We start from the raw sequence: 18,240 nt of genomic DNA, 5'->3' as shown, positions 1-18,240 counted from the left end.
GGGGGGGGGGGGGGAACAGCAATATGAAGCACCTGGTATCTCCAGGTGGGGGAATACTAAAGGCACTTTACATTTTTCAGCCCCAGGAACCAATGTACATGAGCCATAACGGAATAAAACATAGGGAAATGTGTGTATTGCAGTCACTTCACATGTTTTATTTTGCCTTCACATTCACTTTACACACAACGCCAGAGCTTGGCCCTATCCCTGGAATTTAGTCGTCCTTGACAGAGCTTCCTATGCACAGTGCCTGCCTCCTCACACTTTCTAATTCCCGCTCTCATCTCTCAGCCTGGGCACGCCGACGAGCCGTGAGCGCGCACGTCTAGGTTACCCGGGAGACCGGGACGCGCAGCCTGGTGATGGCGGAGGAGTGGAACCAGGACAGCGGGGAGGCGGTATACAGATCCCGGGATCCGGTGAACAACCTGAAGATCAGGTAACAGACACGTCAAGTCTGCTGGAGAGGGTTTATAGTTCAGCACTCCGACTTACATGTATGTATCCGCAGGGTGCTCCTTGAGCGGGTGTCACCGGTCAGTGCTCTGATCCAGCGGGTGCAGGAGGAAGAGGAGGAGGGAGGCAAAGGAGACATTGCATTGCGGACACTGAGCTCCACCGTCGGCACTGGTAATCTCTTCTATTTCATCTGTACTCATCAGCTCAATATATACCCCCTTTGCATGTGTATATTGGAGAATGAGCTGATTTTGTTGTTGTTACAGGGACGCCAGTTCTCACTTCTGTAGATGGTGACAGTCTGATTTAATAAACAGTGAAGTCAGATGAACTGTAGTGATCCTGGTGAAGAGTAAAATATACACTTCTCAATAGATTGAGCCGGGTGTGTGACAATGAAGCTGTCACATGCTGGAGAACTGAGCGATCACATACCACTGATGACTCAGCTCAGGTCTTCTCCCTGCAGAAATCAATGACTGTCAGTCATCGCTCCTTGCAGGGCTTCCCCCCTCCCCTTTTTCTGTTCCTCCAGCACTCACTAGAGGGACAGAGAGGAGAGGGGTGGACACAGCTGGCTCTGGCTCTAGAGAGGCAGAGCCAGCTGTCAGTCAGAAGTGTGGATGCCTACAATCTTGTCAGGATCTTTCCTGGCTGCAGAGCGGCTCTGTGCTGTCAGCATATAGTGGGCTGTTTGGGGTCACAGGAGTAAATTAGTAAATGTCCTCCTGTGACCCAAAAGAGAACTAACACAATAAAGGTTTAGCTATAGTTCTCTTTTAATGCTGGCCCTTCAAATGGGAAAAATTCTATTAAAAAAAATAATAATTCTTAAAGCAAAAACAAAAAATTCTGTGACAAAAGCGAATGTACAAGTGTAATCGCTCTTCTGCATTTATCCATACAGAACAGAGTGAATGGGGAAAATACTGCAATATGCCCACTAGATGAAGCTGAGGATCAAAGGAAATAAATACATGTTTGTAATGAGATTCAGTATTACAACTCTAGAGAGCACTGGAGAAGATGTGCATATAAATGCAATAATTGATATTACAGTGATGGCAGATGTTGAATGTATTTGCTCATTCTCTGCGCTGTTCTTTTTAATGGCCCATTCACACCTCCAGTGCATTCAACACAGAGTTCCATGGTGTGAATGCACTGGATCTCATAAGCCAAGCCTCCCTGCATTCTGGGGTGGGACGGGTGTGGTGGTGCTTTTTATTGCAATGGCACCGCAGACATGCTATTGCCTGCACCGGAACGTGCAGTACGGCAAAATCGTCCATGATCGCAGCACACTGGAAAGCAGAGCATTATGGTACCACGCATTCCGGTGCGGGTGATCACAGTGCTGGCGGGAGGTGTGTTTGCGGTGCCATTGAAATGAATGGCACCACCATGCCCCCTGCCACCCCACGAGGCGGGATAGCATTGTTTATGCGATCCAGTGCGTTCATCCCACGGGACTGTGCCATGGACTCACTGGATAGTGTGAATTAGAAACCCTAATTTTTAGGGATGCACATATATATCGGCCGAAAATTGCACTTTTGGCATAATGCCGGAAGTGCCATTTTCCTGTTGATACATCGGCACATCCCTGCTTTCTTTCCTCCCCGCTGGGCGCTGCTCTGTGTCCCAGCGTGGAGGAGAGAAACTGTGACAGCCGGCCGAGCGCTGTGGAAGTAGAGCGCTGTGAGCGGCCGGCGCCTCCTGCCACAGTCCGGCAGATCGCTGTGTGGGCGGAGACAGGCCGCGCTGTCACAGGAGGCTGAGCTCTCCTCCATACACTACTCGATCAGCCTCCTGTGACAGCGTGTCAGAGAGGAGAGCAAGGTACGAACACTCAGTGATCAGTGATCGCTGAGTGTTTGTACATAATTGAGGATATGGTATGTGTACTATATCCTCAATTATGAATGAATGGGAAGTGATCTACATCACCTCCTGTTCATTCATGATTGTGGTTATAGTAAACATACTATATCCTTATGTTATCAATGAACAGGAACACTCAGTACAGAGGATTCCTGTTCGTTGATAACAGGGCATACAGAAAAAGAGATTGAGGACTTCTATTTTAAAAGGGAAATATCAGGGGTCTGTTTAGGCCCCCAATATTTCCCCTAAAAGTAAAGTTCAAAGTAAAAATATTTAATATAAAATGAATTAATAAATAAAAAGTTTATAAAAAAAAATATTTAACAAATTTGAAAACATTTAAAAAAAATTAAAATTAAAAAAACATTTTCGGTTTCAGCCTGACAATTTTTTTTTGTTTCGGTTTTAAAATTTCCATTTCGGTGCACCTCTACTAATTTGTTTCTTCCTGCTTACTAACATGTACAGTATAGTTTTCCTATGATCCTCCGCTTGATCTAGTGGCCATAATGTGGCCATTCCCTCATTTACTCTGTTCTTTATGAATGAACCTATTGAAGAACATTCATCCAGAAAAGTAAACACACAGCAGCTGGTTAACAAATGTACTCACATTTTTTCTGGAGGAATAAGCAAAGCAAACATTTTAAAAATAGGCCTCTAACTGTCAGTAGGGTCCCAATGTCTAGAACTGTCATTCACATGTGGAAGAATGAATAGAACATTTAGAGCCACCTATTGTCTTTAATATACTATTCCATAGCGGAAAGGACAAGCATTGTCACACGGCACCCCCTACTAACTTCCAAAGATCTCATCATATATCTAACATCACAAAACTATGTAAAGCTTCTCCGATATGGGACAACTCCAGGTTTGTTCTTCTTTCCTACTGAGCGCTGTGAAACGGATATGCAAATTTTGACTTAATGGTTGAGAGCTTGTGGCCGTCATGTCTACCTACTGCACTTCACTATTGGTGCATCACAGGTCCATGGTAAGATCTGGCAGGGGATGCCATAGTACCGGTAACTGGTTGGAATTTGCATGCCACAGAGCTGCAGGTTTCATGACTCACAACATGTGCAGGCACATGGAAGAGCCTGCTATGGCATAACAGTTCAGCTTTGATAACTAGCTTTCATATTACAGGTATGTCATGATTTTCTACCTTTTATTATATGTATATAATTTTGATGCATAAGACTGTGTGTTTCAATTTTCAAAGGTGGACATCAACGTGGCGATGAAGAAGAAATTTTGATTTCCTGGCAAGAGAAACTTTTTAGTGAGGTAATATTTCTTTAGATTCCATTAAAGAAAAAAAAAAACCTGTCAGTTGATGTGTTAAAAAATTGGTTTCAGTTGGCAGCCTAACTTACAATCTGACAGGCAGTAAGGGCCCATTTACACCACTTGCTGTGCAGGAACATACAGTAAACATGCACATTAACACACGTTACATGCATTGGTGCACTTTGGCATTTATTGTGCAATCCAGTGCACCTGCGCAATGCCTGTTGTCCTCTGCGCTGCACAAAAAATGCAGCCTGCACCATTTTTTTGTGTGTGACAAGGCAGGGAGGGCTTGCCAGACCATTGCAGTGAGCCCGCTGTTCTTTAGACATCTGCAGACTTTTCTGCTGGGGCTGGGTGTTCTTTACCAAAGAAGTCAATGATAAGGGCCCGTCCACACATTCTGACGCTTTTTGTTAATGCAGGCATTAACACATTATGTCTCACATTAACATGCAATTAATTAAGGCAGCCGGCCATTGTAACAGACTGCACCAAAAACAGACATGCACTATTATTTCCAGGGCAGTGCATCACAATTGCTAGAGTGTTGCGGTACTTTGTGATGCATTGCTCTTGTGCATTGGGTTGCAATTGAAAATGAATGGCGTTGCAACGTCCCGATGCGTGTATAGTCTGTTATGGTGTTGCATGCTGCAACTGACAGGTGTCAGTGGGCTTTGGGACACTGAACTATTACTATTTTGCTGCACTCTTATTTTATTGCTATAATTTGAATTAAGGCTTTAATTGACAGTCTGATTGGATTGATATGCTCGTTGACCTAATTGCAATATACCTTTAGGGCAGGTTCACACAAATTTTCTGGACCAGAAAATGGTGTGAACCTGCCCGCAGTTCCAGTGCATTCCAGCCCAGACAAAATGAGACATGCAGTATTTTTCTGGTCTGGTCTGGAACGGACTGCGCTGGAGTGAACAGAGGCCAGAAATGGCATAGGGATACATTAGGATGCATTTTGGGTCTGGAGATGATCTGGATGTGGTGTGAATGGGCCCTTACTATCTGGGGAGGGGACATCCTTTATTGAAATAGTGTTTCAATTTTGTGGAGAGCCATGCTCTTCATTAACCTGTACATCTAAAACATAACTTTTATTATATTATAGAAAGTTTTTACAATTCTCCCAATGCACTATTTGTATATCCTTTTGGAAACAGTTCCCATACTTATCTGTCTCCTATGAGAGGGAACTGTCCTAACCAGCATAAATCTTCAGTATATTTTATTGAAAATAGGATTGCCATGATTATAATGCATATGTGATTCCCTCTAAATGGTAGATCCAGTATAACAGCTACCTGCTTGTTTAAGGTGCCCCGATGCTGGCGACGTACACTGTACGTCGTCAGTCACGAAGGGGTTAATATAGCACAATGGATCTGTTATATTTTGATTGGCTGCACAATGAAATAAGAATTCAAACAAATTGAAGAGCAGTTACAGAACGCATCAAAACTGCATCCATTGTACTCCAAAGGTATTTTGGGCTCTAGTTCACACCAGAGCGTTCAGTTCCAGAGCATGTGAAAAAACTGCAGCATGTCCTATTTTTTTCTGCTCTGGAACGCACCAGAACGCATGCAAAAGCATAAAAAACGCCCTGGAAAGCACCTGAAAGCCCATTTTAGGCTAAAGAAAATCATGCAGAAACTCATGCAGATCTGGTCTGCATTTGGTGTGAACAAGCCCTTAGAGTGGACAGATATTTAATGTATAATGTGTATGTATTTCCAGTTTGAATATGAGCTCTATAAAAATGAGGCTGCTTGCCGTACTCCTCTGGATCGTCAGTACCACCAGGACATACTGTCTATGGAACGCGGTGGCGGGCGAAAGAACAGACGTATCTTTACCTATACAGATTATGATCGATACACCAACCTAGAAGAGGTACCTTCAATACAAATCATTTGACTAATTCTGCACCATAACCATCATGGGACATCACACTAAAGGAACATTCCCTGGGTTTCATCTTCTGGCTCCCCATAACAGTCAGCCAAATTATCATGATCAGATTATGTGCACAAGGCCCACTGTTATTTTGAGTAAATAGGATGTAGATAACCAAGGCTTCGGGTCAGTCAGTGCAAAATACCTGGTGCTTCTGGGTGTCGGGGAGCATGAGACCAGGAGCAAGATACCTCCACCCATATGGCAGTGCTTAGGTCTAGTAGCCAATAACTAGGTCAGCACTTGGTGTAGGCGGTGAGTACACTGCTGCCTTTAGGCTCCAACACCAGCCAACATTGGGTATTTTTGTGGCAGGGGAAGGAATGCCAGGGGATTGCTATAGAGATAAGTATTTGTGTTGGGGGAAGGGGTCCTTTTCGTTGACATTGACATTTTTCCCTTATAGGCAAAGTAATAGTGTCTTTTTCAAGGCAGAGTCCCATTCCTGGCACCATAATCTAGGTCAGATGCAAAAGGCGTGCAAAAAAGCTTCAAGTTATGAAAATATATTTAAAAGAATTTGATCTCCAGAACGTCTTGATCTCAAATTGCCTAGGCTGTGCAGTTTCATTCAGGGTGATTGCGTTCATCATCCAGCTCGCTTCCCCTTATCTGTCCAGCCAATCCTAAGCCCATCAATTTCCCAATATACAGCTTGACAGCCTTGGCAATTAGTGAACAGGAAGTGGATCCAATTGTATTAAGGTCCACCCAGTCTCCCTACCTTCTGAGAACTGGAGTGGATCCTCAGCCTGGGGTCCAGTGTGAGCTGCTGTGCAGTGACAGAGCTCCATCCATATGTGCATTGCTTGTACAGCTCCCTTGCGGGCCCTGTAGAGGTGCCGGGAGCCAGAATGTGATGTCACCATGGCACCTCTATAGGACACGTGAGGGAGCTGTAAGCAATGCAAGTATGGATGGAGCTCCCTCACGGCCATAGCCCCATCCCATCTCAAGCTGACACTCATAGCTGGGCAGCATATTTTGAATCGAAGCATGGCGCGAGAACTGACAGTGCATGCACTGATGGGAGGCAGGGGAACCTCTCACCTAGAAAAGTGGAAGGCATGCGGCGACCCACTGAACATGGGGTCGCGACCCACCAGTTGAGAACCAAGGCTTTAAAGCATACCTGTTAAGAGAGAAATCTAGAGGTTGTCATTGATGACCTCCTTCTGAAATTGTTACCGGGTTGTCTCCTGCTTTATTGCCGCTTCATCCCATAACTGGGACAATTATGCAGCAAGTGAAAGTCAGGGAAAGGTCAGTATTCTGCATTTGTTCCAGGTCTGTTATTCAGAAAGCACCAAAACCAAAGAATACACATGCCAGCCAGACAAATTGCATTTTTTAAAGAAGAGTTCAGTAATGGCAGCCTACATAATTGTCAGACCTCGAGCTGACTGGCTCCTGCACAGCCTCTGGTGATAACAGCTTCTTCTACTACCCACCTCTAACTCGAATCACTTTTACGGCCTTAATTGCAGAGGTTGAACCATGTTAGGGGTGGCAGTACAAGAAGTGGAGACAATATGTGGTTGTGAGCCATGAATTTCAATAAAAGGTTTACTGGTGGAGTGGTGTGTGGTCCATTGTTTGGAGTTAGGGGAGCTTGTCTAAGATTTCAGTTCAGCGCATTGGAAGTAACAAAGACACATAATTTATAATAGGATCAGCAGGTAGTTTTCTGTACTTTCATATAATGTTCTTGGCCGGAAGAAAGAAAACCGATGCAGCCATCCCATCCAAGTACTGGGATGCTGTAAGTTATTACATATCTGCTTTTGAATTTAGATCCACATTTACCACAATTTCTTGTCTTGATCCCTTTAATATGCCATTTTCTTTTTACAGCATGCTCAGTCAGTAACCACCTCTGAAAAAGAGACCCCCACATTCTTAGCGGAACGAATGGCCAATGTGCGGAGACGTCGGCAAGACAAAAGACAATTGTGAGTATTTAGCACTGCAGTACAATATACTTCAGATCCAGGATAATAATTGGAATGAACTGTTTGTCTTGGAATAATACCTGTAACTAAACACTGTCTCTTTAACTTCCAGGGATGGAGCGGGCATACGTAATCGTCTTGTTGTATTGGATCCTTCAGAAGAGTTTACCAAAACTAACCACATAATAAACACTCCAGTACAGACTATGTACATCATGGCAGATCTTGGCCCCAGGGGAAAGTGAGATTTTTCTTATTGTCAGATGTCTAAAAACAATGGAAGTTTGCTCTTAAAATCTGTAGAAATATAAAGCGTGTTGCCTTTAGCAAGCAGTAATGCTGCAAATTAGGAAAGTGAAAGCAACACTGTTTTTTTGCCTTTTGGGTTTTTCTAAATGATCACAGCTGCATTTAAAAGACTGTTCTTTTACCTTTCAGTGTTTTAATGTGCACAGTTTTATGTATTATAACGCCAGATTGCAACTCCCAGTTCGCTGTTGGAGAATTCTCTCCATAGATCTCTATAGGTTGAACTCGATGGACTTGTGTCTTTTTTTCAACCTGACTAACTATGTAGATGAATTTAGCTCAAAGGTGTAAGCGTCACCTTTCGGATCTGACCCCCTCTACATGGATTGCCCTTATCCCAATATCCAATACCCAGCACACTTAATGCCCTCATCCGACTTTCGACCATCCAGCATGAATATTCATTTCTACAGTCCGTAAGACTAGGTTTACTTCTCTGTCCCTACACTTTTAGCACTCCACTGCACAGCTCTGACTTGCACTTAGCTTTCTCCCCAGCGCACTTTGCAGTTCCCCTACATATGTCAGATTCTACTTTCTTTCCTGCATTCTACAGATTTCTCTGTGCAATTTCATCATTGAGGTCCCTGTGGCACATCCTCTCTAGAGTGTCCCTAGATCCGGCCCCATGTGGCTTAGCTTTTTAGGAGTATCCTGTGTCTCATCTTTTTAGGAGTGGTCCGAGCCTCTAATTCCTCTGACACACTTTCTTAGAGTGTGCCAAGCCCCATGGCTCACTGTCTCTGGAGTGTTCCCAGCCTTCTGTCCCTCTGACTCACTCAGGAATGTCCCCAGCCTCCACTGTCTGTGGCTCACACTCTTTGGAGTGTTTTCAGACTCCATTCCCTGTGGCTTACTCTCTTAGGCATGTTCTGGGCCCTGTGGCACAGTCTCAGGTGTGCCCTTAGCATCTAGCCCTGTAGCTCACTCTCGCAAGAGTGTCCCCAACCTCTTCTCCCTTTGACTCGCTCTCTCAGGAATGAGCCCAGCCTCCAAACTCTGTAGCTCACACTCTTAGGAGTGTACTCAGCCTCTGGTCCCTGTGGCTCACTCTCTCAGGATTGTTACCTACCTCTGGTCCCTGTGGCTTCCACTATCGGGAGTGTCCCCAGGCTCGGCTGTTTAGTCTAGAGCCTTGGTTCTCAACTGGTGGGTCGTGACCCAAAAGTGGATCACGATCGCATGTTTAGTGGGTCGCCGCATGCCTTCCAGTTTTCTAGGTGAGAGGCTCCCCAGCCTCCCCCTAGCACAGCACTGTCCATTCTTACACTGAGCAGCCATTCAAAATATGCTGCCCGGCTCCGATTTGTTAACTTGAAGTGGGGTGAGCTGGGGGTATGGCCGCGAAGAAGCTCCATCCATACGTGCAATGCTTATAGCTCCCTCGCATTTCCTATAGAGGTACCTGGACCGGAGTGATGTCACATTCTGGCTGTACAAGCAATAGAAGTATGGGTGGAGCTCCGTCACAGCATGGCAGCCCACACTGCTGTGCGTTCCACTGCAGTGCGACTTGGGTCGCGACTTAATGATCGAGGACAAATGTGGGTCCTGAGGTTACACAGGTTGAGAACCACTGGTCTAGAGGGAACAGATGATAGGGGGAAAAGAGAGTAGCAGCTAACTGGCAAGCAAACGCCAAGGAGGAGAAGATAGTTTCATTGGGTCAAAGAGAAGCTAGAAATAGCTGCCAAGAGGAAAATCTGGCAATGTATCTGACGGACAGTCTGTACAAAGGTAGTCCTTGGACACACAGATGTTCCTCAGGCACTTAGATTATAATACTTTGGGAACTACTGTATTATTGAATGTGATACCATTATGTTGGATAATCCGCCAGTTTATATTTTTGGGGGACACTGTTGGAAGAGTATGTCCTTTTATGGTTCCTAACTCCAGCCTATCACTGAGCCCATTACAATAGTGCTACTGTAATGCTGCTGAATTCCAGAGTTCATTGTTGTACAGAATAGAAAAACCTTTAGAGGTAGTGCAGTACTCATTGGCTGTAAAATGACTGTGGTTTGGAGGTTGTGGAGGCAGTATAGACCTGTGCAGTTGTCTTGGCACTTGTTTTTCCCATAAGAAATTGATGATCAGAATGAGTCAGCCTACTGATAGCCATGCTTATACTAAAATAACAGATTTAGGTGACCTTCACTTTGAAAAGCTGCATTTTCATACTTACATGGTTATTTTCTGCACTCATTTCCAGACTGGGATTCAAGGAAAATGAACATGTCCTTTGTACTATACGTGTAGATGGTAATGGAGTCATCACACTGAAGCCTGATGTCAATGGAACAAAAGGCTCCTATAGGTATATACACTCATATTGTATTAGCTTGACACGTCCTGGTTACTGGGTAGCCAGTGTACATAATTAATTTTAATTGTTTCTGCTTATAGCCATTAACATCCTTTGTGTTCCTCTTAGGTTGGAAGTGGAGAGTCAGAAGCGTGAGCTATGGAGATATTCTCTTCATCATGTTTCAGAATCCATTCAGAGGGAGGAGCAAGAACGGGAAGAGGCACTATACAAAGATGTAAGGGGCAGCGGATGAAGAATGCTTGAGGATAGCAAGAAGAAATAGATTCAAATCCCACTACTTTTTCAGCAGCAAAAACAATATAATAAAGTGTATAAGTATGATTACAATAAGATCTATGTGGCATGTTTTGTCCTATTATTAGGGCTTGAGACTTAAAAGTAGTTTAAAGTATAATTCTATACTCAGTCAATAGTGCATTTCTGTGCCTAAGCTGCAAATATTGGGATAACATTTTTTTTATAGCTGAAATTATGTGTCTATGGCCTGAATATCCAAATCAGATCTTCTGTCAACTTTTGATTAGTTGACATGTATGAAATGTGGGAATGAAAGGGTGTTACGTAAATTTCTGCATCCCTAGCATCTGTTACATCGCCTTTTTTATTTGTATTTTACCACTGATCCAATGCTTGCTAAATGCACAGCATCATCTAGTGGAGAAAGGTAAAAAGCAGTTTTTTGTGCATTACTCAGACCTACCAATTTAATTATATGCAGAGGAGAAGGGGTAGCCATATAGGAATTGTGGATTTCTAAGTACATGCTATAGCTCAGTGACTGCTGTTACTCTGAAATGATATGTGCGTCCTGCAGTTTTATTTTAAATACGACCAATCCTTAGTTGTTTATATTGTTCTTCCTTATGACGGTTATTTAGGGACCTACACTAGTATAATTGTATAATAATTCCAGACATTTAACCAATATTCATATATTCTAACTTGCAGCATAATTTGAGTATTTTAGTGGGAACAACAGATTGCAGCAATGTTGTCTTATCAGGAAACTGATCTGAAAATACCCAGAAGGTATGCTGATAGTACCATCAGATTCCGGTATCTATCCAAACATCATTATTCGAAACAAATGAAAGATCTCCTATCTGTTGTTGACAGCTGATGATATTTACAGTATCTGGGAAGTCATAATTTACTTTAGTAGACTGATGGGTCTATTTCTAATGGAGAGTGGATACTGCAATCTGTCCTCTGCTGAACAGGGCCATATTTACAATGCACCTGCTTTCATAAAACTGCACTTTTGGAGGAAAGTTTGGTCACATGACAGCGACAGATCATGTAACTGGCTCTCTTATAGCTTGCTTTTTTTTCTCCATTATTTTTAGTAAAAAGGGCTTCACTTGTATTGGAGTTCTGAAGCAAGCCAAGTGCCAAGCACATTTATAAAGCACATTGTTGTGCTTTATAAATTTATCAATTCTTTTTAAATTTTATTTTTTTTACCACAGCTTTATCGCTTGCCCCCTTAATTATGCCCATAGCTCTCAATCCTGCTTTAATTCCCACTTAGTGCTGGTTTAATCATATGTACAGGTGAAACTCGAATAATTAGAATATCGTGCAAAAGTAATTGCAGTAAGTGCTGCAAAAGGGGCCCAAACCAAGTACCGAGTACATATGCATGCTTGTACTTTTCAGAGGTCTGATATTTTTCTATGTACAATCCTTGTTTTATTGATTGCATGTAATAATCTACTTTTTTGAGGTTGTGGATTTGGGGTTCTTGGGGTTTTCATGAGCTGTAAGCCATAATCATCACAATTATGACAAATCACGGCTTGAATAATCTTGCTTTGCATGTAATGAGTCTATCTCATATATTAGTTTCACCTTTTAAGTTGCATTAGTGAAATGAACTTTGCACGATATTCTAATTATTCGAGTTTCACCTGTATGTGTTACACTAGGCCCCATTCAGACTGCCATGTGTTAATAATCTAGCACATTCAAATTCATAGCAAATTATTCTTCTGAAGTTCCATTCTGCCCTCAATTAGTAACTTCACTGTAAGCTGTTGCTTTATTACATACTCTGATGGTTTCTAGTAAAAGAAGAACTTTGGGCAATTTAAAAAATGCCCATTTATTTTACATACATTAAATAATTGTACAGCTGCCAAAATTACTTGTACTCTGTACACTTGCAATCTTTGTTTGCCCTGCATTCTAGTCTTCCTCTCCATACCTTGGGAAATTCCAGTTCAGGCCGACAGGAAGAGCGCCTGCACTGGCTACTGAAAGGGGAAAAAAGTGGCAGAGGATGGGTGGTTGACACAAACAATAGTTGCAGTGTTTCTTATCTACATCTCTAGACATGTCCCACTACATGAACAGGGATTAGAAATTACACAGGATTAAGATGCGTCAAGTATCAGAGATTAAAATTCCAGAGAATGAGAGTCTCTTAATTTCACACATATTCTCTTTCAAAATGGAAATCTATGATTTTACTATCCTTATGCTTCTTTTTCAGCTCTATGGAAGGCATAAAGAATATCTGAACAGTCTTGTGGGCTCAGATTTTGAAATGGTGAGATAATCTGTAATTTTTTTTTCTAGCTCAGCATTTCCATGTAGTTTAACCTGACTACATTAACATCACAGCAGATGCTGTACCTCACACATGCAAGTCACAACATTTACTGTAAAAATTGAGTTTGATCCCACTTCTTACGCCTCTATATTGGATGATGAGGCCTCCCATCACAAGGACCATTAAGGAGTCTTGAAGGTGGGATCAAACCTGGTTTTTAACGGAAAAGTCAAGATTTGCACTTCAGCACCCTATATCTCTGGCTGATGGTTTTTACTCATACCTTTTTTTTTTTTTTCCATAAGATGCTCAGTATGAACTGCCTATTTTGTGACATGTCTATTGTAATTCTGATGCTTCGGTTGCTTCAGGTATTTCCTCTGCATTGCTTACCTTCCAAGATTTAAAAGCAATTCAAAATCCATCTGATGACCATTTTGTGTGCTATCCTCACCCACTAAAAATCCCCTTGCCAGTACTCCCCCGCTGCTTTTTCTTCAGTCATAGCTACTACCAATGTAGTTTTGATAGTGCTCAAGTTTGGAAGCCAATTGCTAGGCCCAAGCGGATGTCACTTGCCAGAGAGAGCTATATTTATTTATTATTTATTACAGGTATTTATATAGCGCTGACAATATACGCAGCACTTTACATACTGCACATTGCCATCAGCCCCTGCCCTCAGGAAGCTTACAATCTAAGGTCCCTGTCGCACACACATACAGGGCCAATTTTAGACAGCAGCCATTTAACCTTTCAGCATGTCTTTTGGGGTGTGGCAAGAAACTGGGGAGAACATGCAAACGTCTTGCAGATATGTCCTGACCAGGATTCGAACTGGAAAACCACTAAGCCACTGTGCTGCGCTGTGATATCTCCATAGCTTATGACAGCAGCCCACATTTTAGTTCTGGCTGTGATGGAGGAAGTAATGGCAGGAGATCACTAGCAAGGTGAGTTGGGGGGCTGCCCTTTGCAAAGAAAATCTCACTTTGCCTGAGTGGGCAAGGTGACAGTATCACCTTAAGCTTTGGTTGTTAAAAACATTTTGCTCTTAGTACATTATTTCAATAGTTAGATTGCATTTACGCAAGTAATTCTAAATATCTTGGCTTTGCAATCCTAATGTTACTTGTTTTTTTTTTATTTTCTAGCCACCAGCTGGAACGCTGAGAGTTCTCATCAATGGGGAGATTAGTAAGTGAATTACATTTTGTGTGTGTCTGTATGTATAACTTACTGTACCTGATTTTTGCTGTGTACTGTATCATGTATTTAGTTGCCAAACTTCCTATATGCCTAACCCTCCAAGGTGACTTTTCCTTGCCTTCCTTAAAGCCATTGTCCCAAAAATATTGTGTTTTAGTAATTGTTAGGGGCTATTACATAAAATTTTAATATTCAGTGCATGAAATAAAAGGAAACCATTGTAAGCACGTCTCTAGTAGTCTAGTTTGTCTCTACCCCTGTCCCCGTCAGGTTTGCTGGATAGCCTGCTTTGCATATACATGTTGAGAAATAGCTAAATTATTAGCACATGGAATAAAATAAGGCTCTCCTTTACTAAATACTAGGGATGCACCGATACCAATACAAGCATCGGTATCGGCGGCGATACCGAGTATTTGCATGAGTACTCGTGCAAATACTCCAAAACATAAAACGAGTAGCTGTGCCGCCTCTCAATTCTGCATACCTGGCTTTATATTATAAAGTTCTTATAATATAAAGCCAGGTATGCAGAATTGGATACAGCTGTGCCACACTACAGAGTGTTCATGTTCTTCATAATATTAAGAAACTGACCTAAAATCATGGTTTTGTATTGCTTTAGAAACAATGTGACCTGTCCCTTTAAGAAAAAGTATCGGTAATTGGTATCGGCGAGTACTTGGAATAAAGTATCGGTACTCGGCCTTAAAAAAGTGGTATCGGTGCATCCCTACTAAATACTATTACTAGATGTGTTTACCGATATGCAAATGGCAACATTTTTTTAAAGCTGAATTCCAGGCAAACAACTAAACACACAAATGAAATGCATATACGAGAGCTGTTTTACCAGTCCCGAGATTTTCACAGATTTCAGATTTAAGTTTTTGATAGTTTAGGGAAGGTTTGGACCCTTTGTCAAATTTTCATTGCTGTCTATGTCCCCACTAGGGAGATCTGCCCCTCTAGTTTTTCCTGGAGATCATGGTCACGTAGACAGAAACGGAGGGAAGATCAATATTTTGAGTTGCCATCAAAGCAAGCTGTGAGGGGAAATCCTACACTTTAATTGCGTAGAGTTAGTCGAACACATGATATGATTTTTGGGTTTTAACCTCTTAAACTACTGGATCCCCTTTTCACTGTTGTCTGCAGTGCTTGGCGGTCTTAAGCGCAATGATAAAAATAACAGCACAATATTTTCTACTAAAGTGTATGGCACAGTTGAACTCTAGTACCAGATTTTACCAGCTCTTCTCTCTTCCTATCGGGCTTTCTAGCACAAATGTGAAACAGACCTAAAGTCATCTCATCCTATTCTCTTAGCATGTTGTATATCTGAAACTGTTCCCACAGGCTACAGTTTGGACATGCTGTCAATTAAAATACTGCTGTTTCTATAAACATGTTAGCTATTGTTTTCTTTTTTTTATTTAGTGTCTGCTCAGGAGTATGAATGTGACAATCTTTATGTGCATTTCTTCTTGGAACTGCCAAAACGTAAGTATCTTGTTTAAAGCAGAGGTTTGCGTGAGTACTTTAAAATATGTGTCACCGGGAGTCTGTTTAAACAGCCCCGATGCTGGCGACGTACACCGTACGTCGTCAGTCACAAAGGGGTTAAGGTGGACCCATGCTCAAAAGGGAAGATTTTGTTGTCTAAGGATGACCATGCACTACTAGAATTTTGGCCCATTCACTGGAATTGGGTGAAATTCTTACAGTGGGTGGTCCTGCTGGCTCCACAAGTCAATTGATGAAATAACTTTTGTCGAAAAAGCTGGGCCGCAAAGCTGATTAGCTTTTTTTTTTTTTTTTTTTTTTTTTTATTCTTTAAGTTTTACATATTTAATAACAAAAGAACAGAGACACAGGAAAAGTGAAGGTTTACAAGTTGGTCAGACAATGCAAAACATTACAAAACATCATGAAAGAATCAGACTTCACAATAAAGGGCATGACCTTCAGGCGATATGGTTACTGAGACCTTATGAAAATGAGTTTAAAAACAATGGTCATCTGTAAGCATAACTTGATACCACATAGGTCTACCCATAAGACCCAGGCCATTGAAATATTTTTCATGTATTCTGACAGTGACAGGCACCGGCTGTCAGTATACAATAACCACAGCAGGAGATATGTTCATCTATGTTGTTTAGATCAAAATCGAATAGTATACCTGTATGGCCAGCTTTACAGGGAATATTTGGTTAGGAAAAATCTCTATTCCTCTACGAAGATGCCTGTCACAAGGGAATGTAAGGTAGAAAAGGCATGCCAATTCGCTCCTGCGGTAAAAGATCAGCTGCAGGGACCCTACATGCAATACTGTTGCCTAGTCCTTGGCCCTCCCCATGAATCTTTTTTGGAACAGCTTCCACAGCATAGATCTCCTATAAACAATGTTTACTGCTTACATTTCTTTTATTGGTGAGATCATGAGAAGATGGTTTCATAGCATCCAGAATTAATCATGACTTTTAAACTGAATTATAATTTTTACACTTTCCACCGGATCCAAAAGAAATATAGCAAGTTCTAGGTGTTTATATCTTGTGTCTGGAGGTATACACAATAATTTACTGAAGTGGCATTCACCTTTAATCTAAAGTGTCTGTTTTTATATCTTGGCTTTGCAGATTGGTCCAGTCCTGCTTTCCAGGATCTCTCTGGAGTGACCCAAAGCTCTACTTCTAAAACTTTAGGATGGGTAAATTTTCTTCTGTCACTTTTGTACATTTATTTTTTTGTTGTCACTTAAAGCAGACTTGTATTGAATAATTTTTTAAAGGGCAACTATTGCGAAATGGCTGGTGCCCCTGGCACCTCATTTTTCTACCTTTCCTTTCCACATTCTTTAGTTATCTCTTGCATAGAACAGTAAAGCACATGCTGTTATGCTACAGTGAGGACTACTTTACTGAGAAGGTTAAGATACTCAGTCACCAACATAAACATGCAGGTAGCAGCACAGAAAAAATACCGTATTTTTCCGTCTATAAGACGCCCCCATGTATAAGACGCCCCCAACTTTTCTTACCCAAAATTCAGAAATCAATATTTTAAATGATATTATGCATCACACTTACCTCTGAGCCAATCACTTTATTCAGCCTCTGTTGCATCACTGGTTTCTTCATCACTTTTAGCTTCAAACATATCAGTTTCTTCAACTTCTGCTGCATCACTGCTGTCTGCTGAGTCACTGTCTATATATACAAGATCATCCTCAGTTCCGTCCATGGCATTGCTGATTCCACATTTCTTGAAGGACTTTACAATCACCTCTTGTTTGACACCATACCATGAGTTTAGAGAGTTTACAGGTTGTTTTTCACTTTCTGACATTTTTATGGTCACAGAATACTCCGACATTACCGCTCTGGGCACTGCCTACACGATCTCCCCAGCAACAGCTCGCGTCAGGTTAAAAAGATTTATGACTGGAGGAGAACTGTTATCTTGTCTCTGCAATCCGTGAGGCTAGTTTGCAGTTGTATCAGCACTTTCAAAACCGCGGCCCCCGTGTATAAGACACACGTCTATTTTTAGATAAAGATTTTTATGAAAAAGCAGCGTCTTATACACGGAAAAATACGGTAAGTCTTTTTTTAAAGTGTAACTTCACTTAAAAAAGAAGAATTGTGGGGAGAGGGAAATACACTCATACCCATAATTAGAGCCGACGTGTGATACTGAAGATGTTACACGTCGGCTCTAATGCTGGAGAGCTGAGTGATCACATACCGCCGATCGCTCAGTTCCTGATCATCTCCCTTCAGAGAGTGGTGACTGTCAGTCACCTCTCCCCGCAGGGATTCCACTCTCTATTCCTACAGCGCTGACTGGAGGGATGGATGGGGGAGAGGGTGGCCACATCTGGCTTTGTTTCTAGTGAGGCAGAGCCAGCTGTCAATCAGGTAGCAAGGTGGATTCCGACAATATTGTCAGGATCCATCCCAGCAGCAGCGTAGCTCTGCGCTGTCAGCATATAGCGGGCAATGCTGAGTATTGGGTCACAGGCTGACGTTAGTATACAGAATGTTTTCCTGTGACCCTAAAGAAACTTATGGCAAAAAAAGGTTGGGCCATATTCTCTTTTAAGCCTTCCATACACATACCGATTCCTCCGTGCATGCTAAACAGTGTGGATGGACAAATCTTCCCTGCCGGGCTATTGTATTCTGACAGCCAGCTCCTGCCGCTTATTAGCTGCAGTCACTGTTTAGCCAAAAACTTTGTCAAAAAAAACTTTT

The 18,240-nt window shown here is 42.1% G+C and overlaps 1 protein-coding gene across 2 annotated transcripts in view; it reads left to right on the top strand.

The window, feature by feature from the left end:
- The first annotated feature begins 340 nt into the window (after window positions 1-340).
- MKS1 (Meckel syndrome, type 1) overlaps window positions 341-18,240 on the top strand; it is a 30,649-nt gene continuing 12,749 nt past the window's right edge. For both annotated transcript variants that reach the window (XM_018557145.1, XM_018557146.1), the window contains exons 1-12: window positions 341-442; window positions 515-633; window positions 3,578-3,642; window positions 5,404-5,559; window positions 7,477-7,574; window positions 7,687-7,815; window positions 10,099-10,203; window positions 10,321-10,429; window positions 12,710-12,766; window positions 13,924-13,966; window positions 15,419-15,481; window positions 16,624-16,694. In XM_018557145.1, the coding sequence (XP_018412647.1) occupies window positions 366-442; window positions 515-633; window positions 3,578-3,642; window positions 5,404-5,559; window positions 7,477-7,574; window positions 7,687-7,815; window positions 10,099-10,203; window positions 10,321-10,429; window positions 12,710-12,766; window positions 13,924-13,966; window positions 15,419-15,481; window positions 16,624-16,694 (1,092 nt within the window). In that variant the 5' untranslated portion in view covers window positions 341-365. The remainder of the gene's footprint in view (window positions 443-514; window positions 634-3,577; window positions 3,643-5,403; window positions 5,560-7,476; window positions 7,575-7,686; window positions 7,816-10,098; window positions 10,204-10,320; window positions 10,430-12,709; window positions 12,767-13,923; window positions 13,967-15,418; window positions 15,482-16,623; window positions 16,695-18,240) is intronic.

The sequence above is a fragment of the Nanorana parkeri genome, unplaced genomic scaffold (assembly GCF_000935625.1).
Source record: "Nanorana parkeri isolate BGI_ZX_2015 unplaced genomic scaffold, ASM93562v1 scaffold269, whole genome shotgun sequence".
Lineage (NCBI taxonomy): Eukaryota > Metazoa > Chordata > Amphibia > Anura > Dicroglossidae > Nanorana > Nanorana parkeri.
Note: the sequence above shows the minus strand (reverse complement) of the source record. Positions and strands in the feature narration are given on the sequence as shown.